The sequence below is a fragment of the Magnolia sinica genome, chromosome 9 (assembly GCF_029962835.1).
Source record: "Magnolia sinica isolate HGM2019 chromosome 9, MsV1, whole genome shotgun sequence".
NCBI lineage: Eukaryota > Viridiplantae > Streptophyta > Magnoliopsida > Magnoliales > Magnoliaceae > Magnolia > Magnolia sinica.
In genome coordinates, this window is record NC_080581.1 from 89770288 (window position 1) to 89788637 (window position 18350).

The 18350-nt window shown below is 40.8% G+C and overlaps 3 protein-coding genes and 2 pseudogenes across 4 annotated transcripts in view; 2 read left to right on the forward strand and 3 right to left on the reverse strand.

The window, feature by feature from the left end:
- Positions 1-4051: 4051 nt before the first annotated feature.
- Positions 4052-5594, forward strand: LOC131255354 (probable aquaporin PIP1-4; annotated as a pseudogene).
- A 1372-nt stretch (positions 5595-6966) lies between these two features.
- On the forward strand, positions 6967-8408 carry LOC131256036 (probable aquaporin PIP1-4; annotated as a pseudogene).
- Positions 8409-9641: 1233 nt separating this feature from the next.
- LOC131256030 (disease resistance protein RPP8-like) overlaps positions 9642-18350 on the reverse strand; it is a 68875-nt gene continuing 60166 nt past the window's right edge. The window contains exon 2 of one of the 2 annotated variants that reach the window (XM_058257028.1): positions 9642-9959. The gene's annotated coding sequence lies outside the window, so the exon portion shown is untranslated. The remainder of the gene's footprint in view (positions 9960-18350) is intronic. The other variant, XM_058257026.1, reaches the window with a different exon arrangement.
- Positions 10048-11322, reverse strand: LOC131255356 (probable disease resistance RPP8-like protein 4). Its single transcript, XM_058256053.1, has one exon. The coding sequence runs from the start codon at positions 11320-11322 to the stop codon at positions 10048-10050; it is 1275 nt and encodes a 424-aa protein (XP_058112036.1).
- On the reverse strand, positions 10494-12753 carry LOC131256033 (putative disease resistance protein At1g50180). Its single transcript, XM_058257031.1, has one exon. It carries the CDS (start codon positions 12751-12753, stop codon positions 11410-11412), a length of 1344 nt encoding a protein of 447 aa, XP_058113014.1. The 3' UTR covers positions 10494-11409.

An 18350-nucleotide genomic window follows, 5' to 3' on the forward strand; every position in this document is an offset into this window, starting at 1 on the left:
GTATATCCAAAGCTCAAGTAGGCCAAACCACAGGAAATAGTGTGGATTGACTGCCTACATATGAAAAACTCTTGGAAGACAAAAGCTTTAGATCAACGGTGTGCATCATTTCCCCCACTATTTGTTGTATTGTGGTCCACTTGAGATTTAAGTCCTATTCATTTGTAGGTTCATGCTTTAAAATGAACTGGCAAAAGGAATGGACATAATGAATAAAACACATACATTATGGTGGGCCCCACAAAGTTATTGGTGGAAACTGTGGAAACACTTAAACATGAATCAAGCATAGTACACACAATCACACAACTAAGTTCAAACAATAACAATCCAAATTTTACGTGGAAAAACTTTTACAGAAAAAAACTATGGCGTAAAGTGATAAGTAATGCACTATGAAAATAGATTACAAGAGATGGAGTCTTATTAATTCGAAGAAGTCTCAAATCGTCTTTACAAGCCCTATCTATTCCCTTAAAACCATTTAGAACAAATTAAAAAGCCCTAAAGTACTTCTCTCACACCAAAATCTCGATTACACTTGATATATATCGTGTTACACCTGAAATAGAAAACTAATCCCGCACTAACACAATTTTGGATAGGATTTGGATGGAATCAAGCACCCATTGAAGATGTGTCCATGGAATTGACCACTCATCAAGGATTCTTCGATGGCATCAAACTCCTTTGGTGCCATCAAATAGCAGTACCGAAACATTCCAACAACCAACATAAAATTTTTGAATTTTTTCATGACTTTGAGCACCTGTGTGTCAGCACTACCCAATGCTGCACCGATAGACCCATGTTATTGACAGATTCGAGACATCAACAACAGTCATGCCACTTAGGTCAGGGCCACCGGGCAATCCGGTTTCACAGTGGATGAACCACCGAATTTGAAGATTCTAACCACTAATGATGTAGATATTTTCCTGTACAACACGAATAGTTTCTTTTCCTTTTGCACTTTTTATTTCGTCTCAACTTGCCAAGATTTTCTAAATGAGGTGAGTTTTGAGTATTTTAAACAATGCTACATTTTCTAATGACCAACAGGTAACTTGCTTCAAATGTGGAGGCGTCTCGTTGGGCTCCTGTTCCCACCACACAGTCGCCAATGGGCCCTCACAGTTCCATTTCATCAAATACTGGTCAGAAGTGGCCTACGGGCTCAATCCCACCATCCAGCGATTCATCGACCCAAGTTTAATGCGAGCATGGGACCCACCTACCGCATTCTTCAATCACATCGAATACCAACCCCCACCTTTCATGAATACCCCACCACAATCTCACACATCTGAAACGAGTCCTACTGTCGCCCTCTTGAAGATCTCACGTGATCAGCTAAATCTCCTCAGGTCCAAATGCAAAGACAGGGCCCATGACACTGTTAACTACAGCTCTTTCGAGACTCTTAACTGGTCATGTGTGATTTTGTATGTGCAGAGCTAGAGCACTACCCAAAGATCAACAGACTGTGATCTACATTCCCTCGAATGGGAGGGCACGTTTCCGCCCAACGCTTCCAACGGAAACGGATTGGCTACTCCCCCTACACCAGCCAATGGCTGGTGGTCAGTGCTCTGTGGGCCCCACTATGATGTATGTGTTTCATTCATGCCGTCCATCTATTTTTACAGATCATTTTACATTATGAGACCAAAAACGAGGTATATCAAAATCTTAAGTGGACCACATTACATGAAAAAGTGTTGAATAAGCGTCGACCATTAAAAAATATTTTAGGGCCATAAAAGTTTCGGATGAATCTGATTTTTGCTTTTTCCCTTCATCTGGGCCTTTATGACCTAATCAACATGTTGGACGTCAAATAACCAATACAGTGGGCCTTAGGAGGATTTTAATGGTGTATATCCAGCCACTATTATTTTCATGTGGTGTGGTCCACATGAGATTTATATACCTCTCATTTTTGGGATCAAACCATAAAATAATCTTTAAAAATGGATGAATAGAATGGATGAAACACATACATCATTATGGGCTCCACGGAGCACCAAACACCACCCACAGGCATGGGGTCAAGGGGAGTAGCCAATCTACTTTGCGCAGCGGGTGATCTCATCGCGGAGGAAACGGATTGACTACTCCCCTGCCACCAGCAAATGGCTGGTGGTGGGTGATACGTGGGCCCCATTATGATGGATGTGTTTCATCCATTCCGTCCATCTATTTTTCTAGATCATTTTATGATATAAAAAAAAATGAGTTGTATACCAATCTTAAGTGGACCACATTATAGGAAACAGTGTTGAATGAATTTCAATCATTAAAAACTTTTTGGGGCCATAAAAGTTTTGGATGAAGCTGATCTTTGTTTTTCCCTTCATTTAGGTCTGTATGACTTAATTAACAGACTGGATGTCAAATAAACAGTACGGTGGACCTTAGGAGGATTTTAATGGTGGATATCCAATCAATATTATTTTCCTATGGTGTGGTGCACTTGAGACTTATATTCCTCTAATGGATCAATCCCTGAAATGATCTTTAAAAATGGATGAACGTAATGAATGAAGCATGTACATTATGGTGAGGCGTAAAGAGCACCGACCACAGGTGACGGGGTAGGCTTTCGCGGGAAGCTCCTGCGCAAGGATTCTGGGTGGGCCTACTGCGATGTTCGTGAAAAATTAAATCCGTTTATCTATTTTTTGACCTCACTTTAAGACATGCTACCAAAAATGAGGAGGTTCCAAAACTCAAGTGGGCCATAGGAGATAAAACAATGGGGAAAGGAATGCCTACTGTTGAAACCTTCCTAGGCTCCGCCTTGCTGTTCATACGCCATCTAAACCGTTTATAAGCTCATTATCACTTCGATAAAGTGAAAACACCAAAAAAAATTAGGCCATTACAAAACTTTTATGGCCATATAAAATTTTCAACGGTGGTCACTAAATATCCACTCTTTCTTTTCGTGTGGCGCACTTGAGTTTTGGATCCTCCTCATTTTTTATCTCACGTCATAAAATGAGTTTAAAAAACGGATAGAGGGGTTGGATTTCTCACAAACATCTAAGTAGGCCCCACACATAAACTTCCCTTGAGAGGCTTTGGCAGGAAATCTTTCACGGTGGGCCCACGAAGTTTTCTCAGTCTCATAAGAGCGTACTGAGTAACAAACTTCCGGTAAGTCGTTTTCGAAAGAGAGAAAAGGATTCGGAACCGTGAAATCGCCGAATCCTCCTCAACTAAATTAAATTCTTGAAGATTTTTACGGATTTATCGGCTGGACATCAATATCAATAATATAGGCTGATATTTTGCCTGACAGCATCGACAATGTGAATATTGTTTACGGCTAAAAAGGCATGACACATGTTCGAACCTAAAAAGCCAAACTGATTACAGTCATCGAAACGACCCTTGAGTGATTTACTAATAAGGGAAAAGCCTTAAGTTTTTTTTTTTAATGAGAGAAAAGAGAAAATTACAGTCATCGAAACGACCCTTGAGTGAGTTATTAATAAGGGAAAAGTGGTTAGTTATTTTTATGAGAGAAGAAAAAAGAATAGCAGGAAATTTGTAACTCACAAGTAAAATTGCCGATCTAAGATGGATGTACAAGATCAAAGTAGTGTTGGTAATTCAGAACCTCAAATGGACCAAACTGAATTTAAGAGATTTTAGGCAGATTTTAAATGTCCTATGAAGATTTCCGCCTGTGTGACCGAGCTTAACATGGGATGGTGCAGCTGATGAACGAGGTGGACCTCATCCATTTGAACTCTTCCGTTCACGTAGTGTCCGTTCGTATGATGTGATCTTTCATCACGTGTCATTTAGATAGGGAATGGTCATATGATTGCCAGCTGATGAACGAGGTGGACCCCATCTACATGAATTCTTCCGTTCATGTAGCGCCCGTTCGTTCACATGAGGTATTCTTTTGACACGTGTTGTTTAGATAGGGAATGATCATGTAATCTGCTGCTTACACTAGTCAGATGAGTTTTCCATCTCGAAAGGAAAGGGAGAGGAGCTACCAGATGTCGCACGGTTGGATCAGCACGATAAGATGCTAGGTGTTTGTGAAAATGCCGTAATGAACCAGCACGATCAACTGCAGCGTGTATGCGATAATGCAGCTGTGCATCCCAAGATAGGCGGCTAGTTGTTCACGTCGTACACGGTATTTTTTTTATATCTGATATCTAACATTTCATTCTTTGAAAATAACAAGTTTCATTCCAACAAAATATAAATCATTGTTCAAACACTAAATTCAAAGTTCTCCACATTCTCTCTACACATGACAATGGAGAAGATGATCAAACCAAGAAAGAAGCAAAATCAAACTGCTAGCACTGACTTCAAGATACCGATCCGGTCATCACATGCAAGCATTTTCTGCTTGGCAAGATTCTGCAAGTTGAATATATATCATTATACACTGAAAAAACATGATATAAGTCATCTTAGTATATTTACCCTTGTGTAATCCGTCTTTTTCTTTATGATCTAAACAAGACAAATTGTAAACATCAAAGGAAAACTGTTTTCCTTTTCCATTGTTTGGAATGGAATCCTTGGGATCCAGACATGGCCTTAGTGTGATACAGTGCTTTCAGAAGCAGAGAGTCAAATCATTGGTATTGACCGTCTGTTAGGTTCATCTCATATTTATAGGCCACCTTGAAAAATTCATCTCAATTAGAGAATGTTAACCTTCCAAAATTAGCATATCGATTTATATTGTCAATTTACAGAGCCATTAAAGGAAATAGCTATAGTCATGAGAAGCTGGGAGCAAACAAGTTCTCACAGAGGCTACGTATAGGGACAACAGCACAGAGCCAAGATAAGGCCTACAAGGAGCCACCACCAGTGCCTTTGTTTGAGCCTGGTGAGTTCAATTCATGGTCATTTTGGATGGCTGGGATTGCAGATTTCATGGCCACCTTCCTATTGCTCTACATCAGCATCCTCGTTGCCATGGGTGTCAAAAGGTCACCTACCATATATGTGCGCCAGTGTGGGTATCCAGGGGATTGCATGGGCTTTTGGTGGCATGATCTTTGCCTTGGTCTATTGTATGTCTGGGATTTCAGGTGAACACCAAAACCCAGCTTTTGACCTTTGGGCTGTTGCTGGCTAGGAAACTGTCCCTGGCAAGGGCTGTTTCTACATGGTGATGCTTGGGGGGCAATTTGTGGGGCTAGTGTGGTCAAAATGTTCCAAAAGGGCCCTTACCAGATGTTTGAGATTGTGGGCACCTTTGTGCTTCGCTGCAGTCTTCTCTGCCATTGATGCCAAGGGAAATGCCAGATGTGACTATCCTTGTAACTCTTCCAATTGGGTTATAGTTTTCCGAGTGCACTTGGCCACCATCCCCATCAATGGAACTAGCATCAACCCAGCCAGGAACGTTGGAGATGCCATCATCTACAACAAGGACCATGCGTGGGATGACCACTGGATATTCCTGGTGGGCCCATTCATTGGAGCAACACTTGCAGCAGTGTACCATTAGATTGTGACAAGGGCAATCCCGTTCAAAGCCATGCCATCATCTTGGTATTTATTTTTAAACTGTTTTTCTCTCTCTCTCTCTCTCTCTCTCTCTCTCTCTCTCTCTATGTTGTCCTTTTGGATGGATGATGTGTGGAGCATTATGAATATGAAATGTGGAGTTGATATTGATGATGATTATGTGTGTAAACTAAGAAGGTTATGCTGTCTGGTTTGCAAAGAAGCTATATTCATATGACCAAAATGGTTCGTGGGAGACATGATTGCTAATGCAAACTCAGTGGACTATTATTAGACCTTTGTTTCAGAGGTTTGTTTTTATATGTGGCATATTTGGGATGGAAAAATTTGTCTATGAAGTGTGTCTTTTTTTGCTGTCCCATGTGAAGTGAGACAAACTAATTTGATAGTCTAAACTGTTGAGAAGATTGTTGATGTGTCAATGCACCAGGCATGCTATGGGTGGTAGAGAATGACATTGGGAACTCCATAAATTGATTGAATTGATTACTATTACTGAATCTCAGAAAAAGATCCTGAGCAGAAGTTCAGTGTCAAAAATTCAAATAGGAGAACACCATGCTATTGTGCCTTGGAATTGAGTCTACTAAAGTTGGCCTATTTCTCTTACTCATTGGAGTAAAATAGGTTCCTTTGTCATTTGTTTCCTTGCCTCTTTGATGCAAAACGATCAGATCATACTGAACTTTATCGATAGATTGAAGAAAAGATTATATAATAAGGGGGATATCATCCTGACTTCACGAAAAGCAAACCAAGTAAACATCAATATCTAATATTTGGTAATCCATGAAAACATATAGTCTAATATACCATGAAAATAAGTTACATAAAACACCCAACCTGCCCGTATTGTCCCCTTAAGCAGATGACATGTGGGAGTAGCTCTTTGTCGGGGGTGGAATGCACTTTAGTGGTTTGGGAAAGAGTTACATTAAGTGTTTTGTGTTTGGAAGCATACAGAAATAACATTCTAACCATATATAAGCTGCAGAGAAGAGGGATTCAAATGCCTAATAGATGTCCAATGTGCAGTGAAGCAGAGGAGAAATACTCACGGTTACTGATTCATTGTAACTATGCATATCAAATGTGGGCAACAATTTTCAGACAATTTGGGGTGATTTGTGTCACTCGGATGACAGTGTTGGAGCTTTCTGAAGGGTGGATAGAATCTAAGTGGAAGATAGTGGAAAGAGAGCAATGCTTGTATTTTGAAAGGAAAGAGTTCTCCTCTGGGATATTCTGGCACAGAATTTTGAACCTGATGGTGGAATAGACATCTTTTGATAGTTGGGCAAAGGGAATCCAGCGGAATCAGTTTTAGGCGATCTGGGAAGCAATCCTATTGGAAAGCAAAGGGCAGTGACGCGAGGAAGGGATTATAAGATAAAGTTGGAATAGCATGAAATTTTTGTACAATGCTATTGCTAGGTTCTCAGTTTTTCCTTGTGCCATGCCTCTGTATATTTCTTCATTTAGCTTCCATGGGTTTGTAATTATTTGCATCTTTTGAGTAATAAAAACACCCATTCATTGAAAAGAAAGGAGACGATGCGTGTGAATAGTGGGTCCTATCCTTTCCACCAATTATGGATCAATTCATTTGTGCTCCCATGTACCACTGAACGGCACGGTTAGATCCAAAAGCCCTAAGACGAGGGGTCCTCTTAACTGATGGAAGGATTTTAGTGGGCCAACATATCATATGCATGCATGTATATCATAACATATTTCACTTTTAAATGCTTGCAACAAAATTTATTAAGGTAACCTCAAGTAAAGAATTTTTTGTTAAGCTTTAATGCATTTTTTTTTAGACATTTTAATGCTTCAGCAGTTTCATATTGCCAATTTACGGAGCCATCAAAGGTATAGCTATAGTCATGCAAAGCTGGGAGCAAACAAGTTCTTAGAGAGGCAGCTCATGGGGACAGCAGCACAGAGCCAAGACCGGGACTGCAAGGAGCCACCACCACCACCGTTGTTTGAGCCTAGTGAGCTCAATCATGATCAATTTGGAGGGCTGGCATTGCAGAGTTCATGGCTACATTCCTATTCCTCTACATCACCATCCTCACTGTCATTAGTGTCAAAAGGACACCTGCCATGTATTCCAGTGTGGGTATTCAGGGGATTGGGCATTTGGTGGCATGATCTTTGCCTTGGTCTATTGTATGGCTGGTATTTCACGTGGACACATAAATACAGCTGTGACGTTTGGGCTGCTGCTGTCTTTTCTCATTCCTTTTCCTTATATTTTTATTTTTATTTTTATTTTTTAATGGAACATGGAAGCACTCACCTGAAATTTCTTGACTGGAAACAGCTCTGTACAACCATTCCGTCAAGTGCCAACAAAACAGCAGCAGCCCTATGGTGGCCAGGAAGATCTCCCTGATGAGGGTTGTTTTCTACATGGTGATGCAGTAGTTGGGAGCAATCTGTGGGAATGGTGTGGTGAAAGGATTCCAAAAGGGCCCTTACCAGATGTTGGGTGGGGGAGCCAATGTTATGAATCATGGCTACACCCAGGGAGATGGTTTGTGTGCTGAGATTGTGGGCACATTTGTTCTTGTCTACACTGTCTTCTCTGCCACTGATGCCAAGAGTAATGCCAGATATTCTCATGTGCCTATCCTTGCACCTCTCCCAATTGAGTTAGCTGTGTTCCTATTGCACTTGGCCACCCTCCCCATCATTGGAAGCAGCATCAACACAGCCAAGAGCCTTTGAGCTGCCATCATCTACAAAAAGGACCATGCGTGGGATGACCATTGGATATTCTAGGTAGGCCCATTCATTGGGGCAGCGCTTGCAGCAGTGTACCATCAGATTGTGATAAGGCCAATCCCATTCAAGCCCAAGGCTTAGATTCTCTATCATCATCACTCTCTCTTCTTGGGTTTTCTTTATTTGTCATTTTTCTTGTGTAAACCCCTGTGTGTGTGTGTGTGTGTGTGTGTGTGTGTGTGTGTGTGTGTGTGTGTGTGTGTGTTTCGTTCTTATGTTGTCCTTTTGGATGGATGGATGCTCAAGATGAATTGTGGCATTGATATTGATGATGATTGTAAGGTTATGCTGTCTAGTTTGCTGCCAAAAGAAAAAGAAAAACAGAGATGTAGTCATGTGACCAAAATGGTTCCTTGGAGTATGATATCTAATGCAAACTCACTGGAATATTGGACCTTTGCTCCAAAGGTTTGTTTTTTATTATATGGGATGGAAAAGTTCATCTATGATGTGTGTGTCTTCTCATGCTGTTCAATTAAAGTGGAACAAACTAATTGGATAGTCTAAACTGATGAACTGTGGACATGTTTGGTTTCAAACTCCATAAATAGATTGAATCAGTTCCTATTCCTTAATCTCAGAAAAGATTCTGAGCAGAACTTTGTTTCAGACTCTAGTTCGAACAGGAGGCTTATACCATGCCAATGTGCTTTAGAACATTGCTGAAGTTGGTCTATTTCACCTACTCATCCCCCTACTCATTTGGATGAGTAGGTTCCTTTGTCATTCATTTCCTTGCCTCTTTGGTGCTCAATGATCAGATCACACTGAATTTTATTGATAGATTGAAGAAAAAATTACATAAAAGAGGGGGACATCAACCTCATCTCCTCAAAAGGAAAATCAAGTAAACATCAATATCTAATATTTGGTAATCCATGAATTCATTTAATCGAAATACACAATGAAAAGAAGTTACATCAAACATCATATAAGTATTTGTTTGATGGAATTTGAATGAAACATAAGAGTACCATATGAGAACATTGTCCAACGACCTCCACACACACACTCTTTACTACTAACAACGTAAACAAGTCAAAAGAAAATCATGAAAGAAGTAAAGTCAACCCATCATCACCTACTTACAACACAAATAAGCCAACCACATGTCAACATTTTATGCATGGCAACATTCTTATGTCAAATATATACAAGTTGGAAGAAAGATACTAGTCATCCCAACTTTTATTAGAGAAAGGTGAGAGTACATCACCTCTAACTTTGTTTAAATGATAAAAAAAAATAAAAATACGTGATTTCAAATCGGTTACATTGCCTTGACATACTCCATCTTTATTACACTGATAATACAAAGAAATAACATACAAGAGGACATTTTTATAAAAAGCCTAAATTTTACAAGAGAAGTAGATAGCTCACATATTTGAACTTTTACCTGCACCTGGACTGCATTTGAACCCGTACGAATCAATATCATCTATGGAGACCGTCCATAAGGTACTGTCCACTCTTCTCCACTACTATGTAAAAATCACAACAATCAAACGACTGTAAGCGTTCTTGACTAAACCTATAGAAGCAATCCTGTCCCTACTTTCTCCATGAAACTAGATGGACCGTTTGGATCATCCAATCATTATAAATTTTCTAAGGAATAGAAGATGAGTGGACTGAACCTAAAGGACGGTATGGATGGATGAGATGGATGCGAACAAATCCAACACCAATTACCTACATGGAAAGATTCCCATACACTTACTGACATCAGTATGGGTCGATGTTGACTGACGGTATGTGTCGGATCTTAAACCAGTCTTCTCCATCGTCTTTTCGTACCCTTTCTATGAATTCTTCTGGCATCTCTTCTAACTTCAAATCTCGTAGGGTGCTGATATGTCGCAATCCTTCGGGAAGCATCTTCAATCTTTCGCAATCATGAATAATTAAACATCTAAGCTTCGGCATCGCACCTTCCTCCACTCTCCATTCCTCTAAGTCATCCAATCCATAGATACTCAAATCGTCGAGCAGTGGAAACCCTCCAACGGAGCAAACCATTTCCTTTCCTATGTAAGATTTCCAGGATAAATAGAGTATCCGAAGGTTCGGCAGCATCTCCAGCGTTCCAATCAAGTCTCGCTCTAATTGGGACCCATTCAGGTATAGCTCTGTGAGGTTAGGTGGGAACTCATGCACGTCCGGTAATCTCCCAAAGGGTCCGTCCAAAGTCATGTGAAATAGATGGTGATGATTTGAGAAGGATGGAAACGCTGGAATCGAGCAATTAGGACTTGCCTCTAGCCGCAATGATCTGAGGCTTGCCAGTTTATGAATGGAATGGGACAATGCCATTTTGAGATCTCCCTTTATTCCCAAATCTCTCAAATTGGTTAGTTTCTCCAACCCATCTTCTATCCAGCTACCCCCCTCTACTAAATTTAGAGTCTGGAGATTGCTTAAACGATGGATATGCATGACGTTTCTGATTTGACAGGGAGGTCCTCCTTCAGTTATTAGGTGTAGGTGCCTTAACTGTTCCATCTTACAAATATCATCTGGTAGGATGAGAATATTTGTAGCTAGTAGATAGAGAGTCTGTAAATTGGAGAGGCGAGTTATGGTAGATGGTAGCCTTTCCAACCTTCTCCCCCTGAGACATAGGTACCTCAAGTGGATTAGATACCCTATTTCATCAGGGAGACTAGAGAGTTGTACGCGTCGGAGATACATCACCCTCAGCAATTTGAAAGCTCTACAGATGATTGTCAACTGCGGTTTCTCCAGCATTTGAACCTCATAACTGAAGCGCAACAAAGAGCGGAGTTGTAGAATGGAGCAGTTAAGAGAGATGGACTTACTGATGTCACCAGAAGTAATTGCAAGTCGGCGTGCCTTGGTAGGTAATTCAGGCGCCATGTTCCCATGCACTTCCAGAAATCTCTCCTCCTTCCCTTCTGATATTGAGAGGTCTCGTAGAAGATCATGAATACGGCATCTTCTAATCGTTCCATTGATCCTCCTGCTCGCCACCTGAATCATGCTTCTACTGATGAGCTCATCCAGGTAATCCTCCGCAACATCCTCCAGTTCTTCTTCTCCTCTTTGCTGCACGAACCCTTCTGCTATCTACAACTTAATCAAGTCGTCCACGTCAATTTCAGAGTCTTCAGGAAAAGCTCCAAAATAAAGAAAACAGGGCTTCAATTCATAGGTCATGTCATGGTAACTCAGGGCCAATATGCCTGAGATCCCATCTTCTTTGCTTTCATTTAGCCACCATTCCACACTTTTAAGCACCTTCTCCCACGTATTCACTGACTTCTCTTTTCTTGATAGGACGCCTCCTAATACTGCAATTCCTAGAGGTAAACCTCCACATTTGGCGACCATCTTTCTTCCCAACTCTTCCAGATTTGGAGGGCACGTAGGAGCAAGATTTCCGGGAAGTGCTCTCTTACAGAACAGTGACCAGCTCTCGTTTCCATCCAGCAAACGGAGTTTATGGGGTGTACTCTGTGCGTCTGCATGCCTTGCTACATCTTCATTGCGAGTCGTAAGAAGCACTCTGCTGCCATTTTCTGTATCTCGAAATGCAGAAACCAAACTGTCCCAAGCTTGTCTACTCCATATATCATCGATTACCACCAGATATCTCTTCCCTTGTAAGTGCTGAGAGAGTTCCTGCCGCAGGTCTTCCTCAGGCGTCATCTCTTTTTCATCTCGTTTGACGTCTCTAAAGCATTTTATAATGCTCAGTAAAAGCTCTCGGACTAGATATTGTTGAGAGACATACACCCAAGCTTGAAAATCGAAACTCGTCTTTACATGGATGTCATTGTAAACTTTCTTTGCGAGAGTAGACTTACCTAATCCTCCCATACCCGTGATCGAAATAACAGCACGCCGCGCATCTCCTTCAGTCAGCTGCCGCACCAGTGTCTTTGTCTCCTCCTCAAAACCGACCACATCGGCTTCCTCGACGATGGGAGCCATCTTCTCCCTCCGCAGCTGGCTTTGATTTGAAGAAGATGAAGCTTCTCCACCAACTAATATATTGCCGACGTCGTACTGTGATATGTTCTCCTTGATATCGCCGAGCCTTTTTTCTAGGTTGAGGATCTTCTTTCCAACGTCGTGGATGGCTGGTATGTCTTTGATGCAACCAGCAAAACTAGTCAGGCATCTCATAAATCCAGCACTTGTATCTTCTCGTCGTTTCTGTTCAATGTTAAAGATGTAAGAGTCGATGACATCCTCAGCATCATAGGCTACTTCTCTTATTTGAGACATCCATAGCTTAAATAACTCATTCTCTATGCGCATCCGATGTGCGTTTTTGAGGAAGGCACGCATCCATTCAAGTTTGGTTCGAAGGGATATGATCTGCTCATCTACTCCGAGTAGCAAATCTGCTTCCTTTCTTACAAAATCGTTCAATTTTTGTACGGCGAACTGAACAATACTCTCCATTTTTTCTCTCACTTCTTGAAAACAAGTCTTTCTGAATTATTCTTACAACAAGGAAGATACATCCGTTGCAAAAGCAAAGGCACTCAATTATTTCTGCATATCGTCTGTTTCCAGCGAACAGGGTTTCCCGTACCCTAAAATGTAATTGGTCCACGTCATTTTCGCTGTCGTCACCGTTATACTTTAATTAAAAAAAATTTAATTACAAAATACGTACGCGGATTAGATATTGAATAGCGAGACTCAGCTAATGAAGTGACGTCACCAAGTTATGTGGGCCCCACCATGATGTATGTTTTGTATCCACGCCGTCCATCCATTTGGAGAGATCATATTAGGACATTACCCAAAGAATGAGTAAGATACAAAGCTCAAGTGAACCCCACCACAGGAAAGAGAGGGGAGAGTGACATCCACCGTTAAAAAGATATAACGGCCACAAAAGTTTTCGATCAAGCTGATATTTGTGTTTTCCTTTCTTTTATGTCTGCGTTAACACATGAACAGGTTCGATTTCAAATAAACATAATGGTGGACCTTCATAAGGTTTCAACGGTGGGCATCACTCTCCCCACTGTTTTCTGTGATGGAGTCCACTCTAGTTTTGGATTTACCTTGTTCTTTGAATCATGCACTAAAATGATGTTTTCAAATGTATGGACGGTGTGGATACAACACATACACAATGGTGACCCCACGGAACTTGCGGTGTCAGCCTAATACTTTTTAGCGTCACCAAGTATTTATTTTTTAACGGTGAGTGTTGAACTACTAGTCTTTCATTTGATGTGTTCCACGTTATTTTTGAATTTGCCTCACTTACGAATAAAATAGTCTGAAAAAAAACATAAAATTGCGTGGATGGAATTATTATAAGGCTTACGTAGCACAGTAAATAACCACCTCCCTACTCTGTCAGTAGATCAGTCAGTTCTACCGGTCTCATCACGAGGTATTTGTTATATCGAAACCGCACATCCATTTGGTGAGCTCATCTTAAGGCTTGAGATGAAAAATTAAGATAGATCTAACTATCAAGTGGACCACACTGCAAAAGGCACTGAGAGTTAAACATCTACCATCAAAGCCTTTTTATGGGTCCTGGAAGTTTTGGATCAATATGAAATTTGTATTTCCTTTTCTTTGAGGCCTTTTTAACATTATCAACATATGGATGGAAAATAATCATTATAGCGAGTTTTAATAATTTTTTAACTGTGAAAATTATTATCCCCACTGCTATTCGTGGTGTTGCCGAAAAATGAATAAACGGTGGTGGAGGTAAAAAATACATCAACTGTGGGGCCATGAAACTTTGATCTCCTTTGAACCGTTCGTACAACTTCCGAGCTCGTGGAGCGTCAGCGCTCCTCTTCGAATGACAAGTACTTTACACCAGCCAATCCGCTTCCTCCAAGACCTTATCCCACACACCAGCCAATCCGCTTCCTCCGAAAACTTATACTATCCGCACGATACGTACCTGTACACCAGCCAATCTGCTTCCTCCAATACCTTATGCTATCCTTGGATCCACGGGTGTCAGTGGGCTGTTGGCTACTACCAAGTATCTAGGACGTGTCTTGGCTACTACCAAGTATCTAGGAAAGTGGTCATTCCAACTTTTTTTTTATTGTTTTTGTTGACTGACTTTGATTTAAAAACACAAGACTATTCATTGATTAAGAAAGGGCATCAACCACGTACGCCTGTTTGGCCGGGCGAATCCAATGGGATGGATTTTAAGGTAATGATAGTGGTGCCAGTGGATTGGTTTAAGATACGTGGGATTGCTATATCCGGGATAAGTTCACTAGGTTTGTTTGGCACGTGGCATATCGCAGGATTTTTTCTTCTAATCCATCCAACCAAGGGATGGGATCAAGTTTAAGGTAATGATGGTAATGTCAGTGGATTGTTTTAAGATATATGGGATTACTTATAACCTGGGAGAAGTTCACCAGGTTTGTTTGGCTCATCATGCATATCCCTGGATATTGCGATCTCATCCCTCCTAATATCGTGGGATCAATTCGGCCAAACAGGCCTTTTTAGGATTTTGATTTTGGCCTTGCATCCAGGACTACACGTCCACTTAAATGCATTATTCAAACCGCTTTTATTTTTTATTAAGAAAGGCTACCAACCACGTTGCATCTAGGACTAGATGGGTCCACTTCGATGCATTATTCAAACTGCTTTTATTTTTTCGATTAAGAAAGGCTACCAACCACATACTTTAGAATTTTGATTTTGGCCTTGCATTCGGGACTAGATGGGTCCACTTGGATGCATTATTCAAACTTAAAAAATAAAAAAATAAAATTATTGGTAGGGAGACATCCTACATTGGGAGGAGAGCTGGGTATGGGATGAGTTGACTCAGCAAACTTGACTCGTCCGACTTGTTGAGATTTGACTCGGCGTAATTGAGTGGGTGAGTTGATTTGAACCGAGTAGACTTTGTCCAAACTAAACTCAAACTGAGTTGCGTTTGGGTAACCTAGTCAAGCTGAAATCCAACTCGATTCGAAACCCTCCTCAACTTGGTTTCGGGTTGCATGTGTGTATGTGTGTATTATTATTATTATTATTTAAAGACTTAATCTAACCTACACATTACACCCGACCCAACCCCTGTTGAAATTTGTGGTTTTAAAAAAAAAAACATATATTTCAAAATTTTGGGATTTTGCCACCAAAATGCTTTTTGGGAATTTCAAATTGAAAAGTGCAGTGTTTGCTTTTGTCCCACATCGAAAATGAAAAGAAGAAAATCGTGGTTTATATGAGAATGTCTGTGTAGTATCCTTACTTGGAGCTTTGGAGATTGTGATGCTCGGGTTGCATGTTCCAGTGATACACTGGAACACATGCACGCACTCACGCTTGGGCACGGGTGTGAGCAGTGTGGCAGTAATAGCGCTAGTTGGCACACCTTGCACTTTGCACATGCACATCATGTCGCAGATAGGTCGCTCTCTCGCAACCTTATGCGGAACATCGTGAGACGATGCGAGTGGTCTAGTATGAACCCAGGTGCGATGGGTCTGAAATGAGTCAGGACGTTATAGGTGACTGAGAACAGTCAGATTATTAATCCGAAACGGTCAGCCATTTCTAAAAACGACTATGAGCCTTGAAAGCCTTGGTTTAAAAACGAACGGGATATGATGATCCAACGGTCAGATCTTCCGATCCAATGACCAAAAACAACTGAAATTAACGAACAACGGACAGAAACATTTTTCAAACATTCTGAACCATTAATGGCCACCTAACAACGGTCCACTCCCTAGTGCCTATATAAACTAGACCATTCTGGTCCAATTTTCATCGTCTCAAACTCACATCTCTCCTCATCTATCAGATCCTAAGGATTGCATCTCCATTTTAGAATATTGTTAACACATTCTCATTTTGATTCTGCCAGAAGATTTGTTGCGTTGAAATTGTTCCTAGGTGGACCCTTCGTTATTGTTGAACGCAGGATCCAAACAGGCTTGTCTTATCCTAGAAGCAATTCGCCTGTAACCTATCAACAATTTGATAAGGGAACGAATCGCACTTTAAGGATAGTGTATATTTTACGTGATTCAGCCTGGTGAAAGAATATAATTAATTTAATTTTATTTTTTGATATTTCCAACACATTTTCTTAAATCTCTCTCTCTCTCTCTCTCATTTACAACATGACCACACCCGACGGTCCCGACCCAACAACCACTAGCTCGTCTCGAATAAGCAGCTCATTCGCACCCACCTAGCCTACCCGATCATTGCCGACTCTTGACAGCCACCCATCTCTCCAAATCAACTAAGTAATTTTGTATTCGAAAAGATTGATATTTCATGATTTTTATCTATTCTTGTGAAATATATCATGCTAGGGTATTTTAATTTGAGAGTTTTGTAAAATTGGGGTTAGGTATGGTTGAGTAGAAAAATTGAAATGCGTCAGATACTTGTATTTGGTTCGGGTTTGCTCAGGTGCATTCTGGCTGGTTGTGGTGCGTCCAGCTGGCTCGAGTGTAGCCAGGTTGTTTATGATAAATTCACCTATCCATTGATTTTGTCAGGTAATGTTATGAGATGACCCAAAGATAAGATAAATCTAAAACTCATGTGGGTTACACAACAGGAAAAAATGTGCAAGAGAATTGCCTCTTGTCGAATCCTCTCTGGTTTCCACTGTGATATTTATGTGCCATTGTTCAAAACACAAAAATACATGTAGATCTAAAACTTTTGTGGCCCCGTTTATGTTTCAATGGTGGACATTCAACCCTCATTATTTTCCATATTGCAGTTCACTTGAGTTTTGGATCTACCTCATTTTTGGGCCATTTTCTAACATGATCCGGAAAAAGAATGCAGTTCACTTGTGCTCAAATGGCCCTAGGGGCCTCTTTTCCATTATACTTGCTCATTCGGGGGTTGATTTTGATTTACAGAGTCTTTTTGGGGGCCCACTATCTCATTCGAGTCAATGGAAAGGTGCCCCACTACAAGATCTAGGGTTTGTCAGAATCGGGTGGCAATCAGATACTTTAATCAACCGTGGGGGTCCCACTCACGATGGACGATCGTTGGTGAATGATCGGGGCTACAGTTATACGGATATGAGTAGAAAAATATCATTAACTCATGCCTCAAATTTGGTTGCGATCTAGCGGTCGGAAAGCCTCAAGTTCATGAAATAGCGGAAGGATTATTTCACTTAAGTTTTTAGATTTCAATTTACGAGATTTGCGCGTTTCAAGCACTTAGCTTCTGGCCCAAGTTGAATAGTTCTGGGTACTTTCTTGGTTCGCCACCTGCAATGGGCGTTAAGCCCTAGTGAGACGGACATTATTCTATTATTTTAGAACTAGTAGCCCACTAACGAGCGGTATCTAACTTATTTAGATAATTGGGGTATTTCTGGAATGAATTGGGTAGGGAGATTTTTTGTGTGCAATGGTTAGGGTCTGGATTACCTAAGTCCATACTGTGGCCTATTCACAATTATCAAAAATGGCGATTCGGTCATAATCACTTTGAACCATCAGTTCTTAAGCTAAACGAATAATTGTGTCACTTTGGTTTGTTAATTAAGATTTGACCCTTAGTTATCTTGACTATACGTAGATCTTTAATTTAGTTGTGATTGTCTCGATTGGTCAGTGATATGTTGGATAGATTTGAGCCCTATATGAATAAATCACGAGGCTATACCTGAGGTTTAAGTGATTGGGCGGATTGATTGGCTTCGTATGGTTGATTAATCGGATTCGTGTGTTTCTTTATTGGTATCACCTACGTATAAGCTCACCTCGAGTGTCAAGGGTCAGTAAGTGATAATATATGCTATATATATATATATATGGAAACGCTCACCTGCGAAGCAGTTTGTACGTACTACGTACGAACTTTTTTGAGAACCCATCATACGTGATGTGGATCCAAAATCTGAACTGTTCATGTGAAGTAGCACCTCCTGAAACCTCCCGGGCCCAAGTTTTACTTTGATCTAAAACTTTGATGGGCCATGAAAAATGAAAACAGTTTCCTCCCTTGATTTGCATTTCTCTTTGCTATGGCCCACCAGAATATTA

Bases quoted from the DNA above. Each gene is read 5' to 3' on its own strand.
- LOC131255356 (XM_058256053.1), bottom strand. From the start codon at position 11,322: ATGATTCAGGTGGCGAGCAGGAGGATCAATGGAACGATTAGAAGATGC.
- LOC131256033 (XM_058257031.1), bottom strand. From the start codon at position 12,753: ATGGAGAGTATTGTTCAGTTCGCCGTACAAAAATTGAACGATTTTGTA.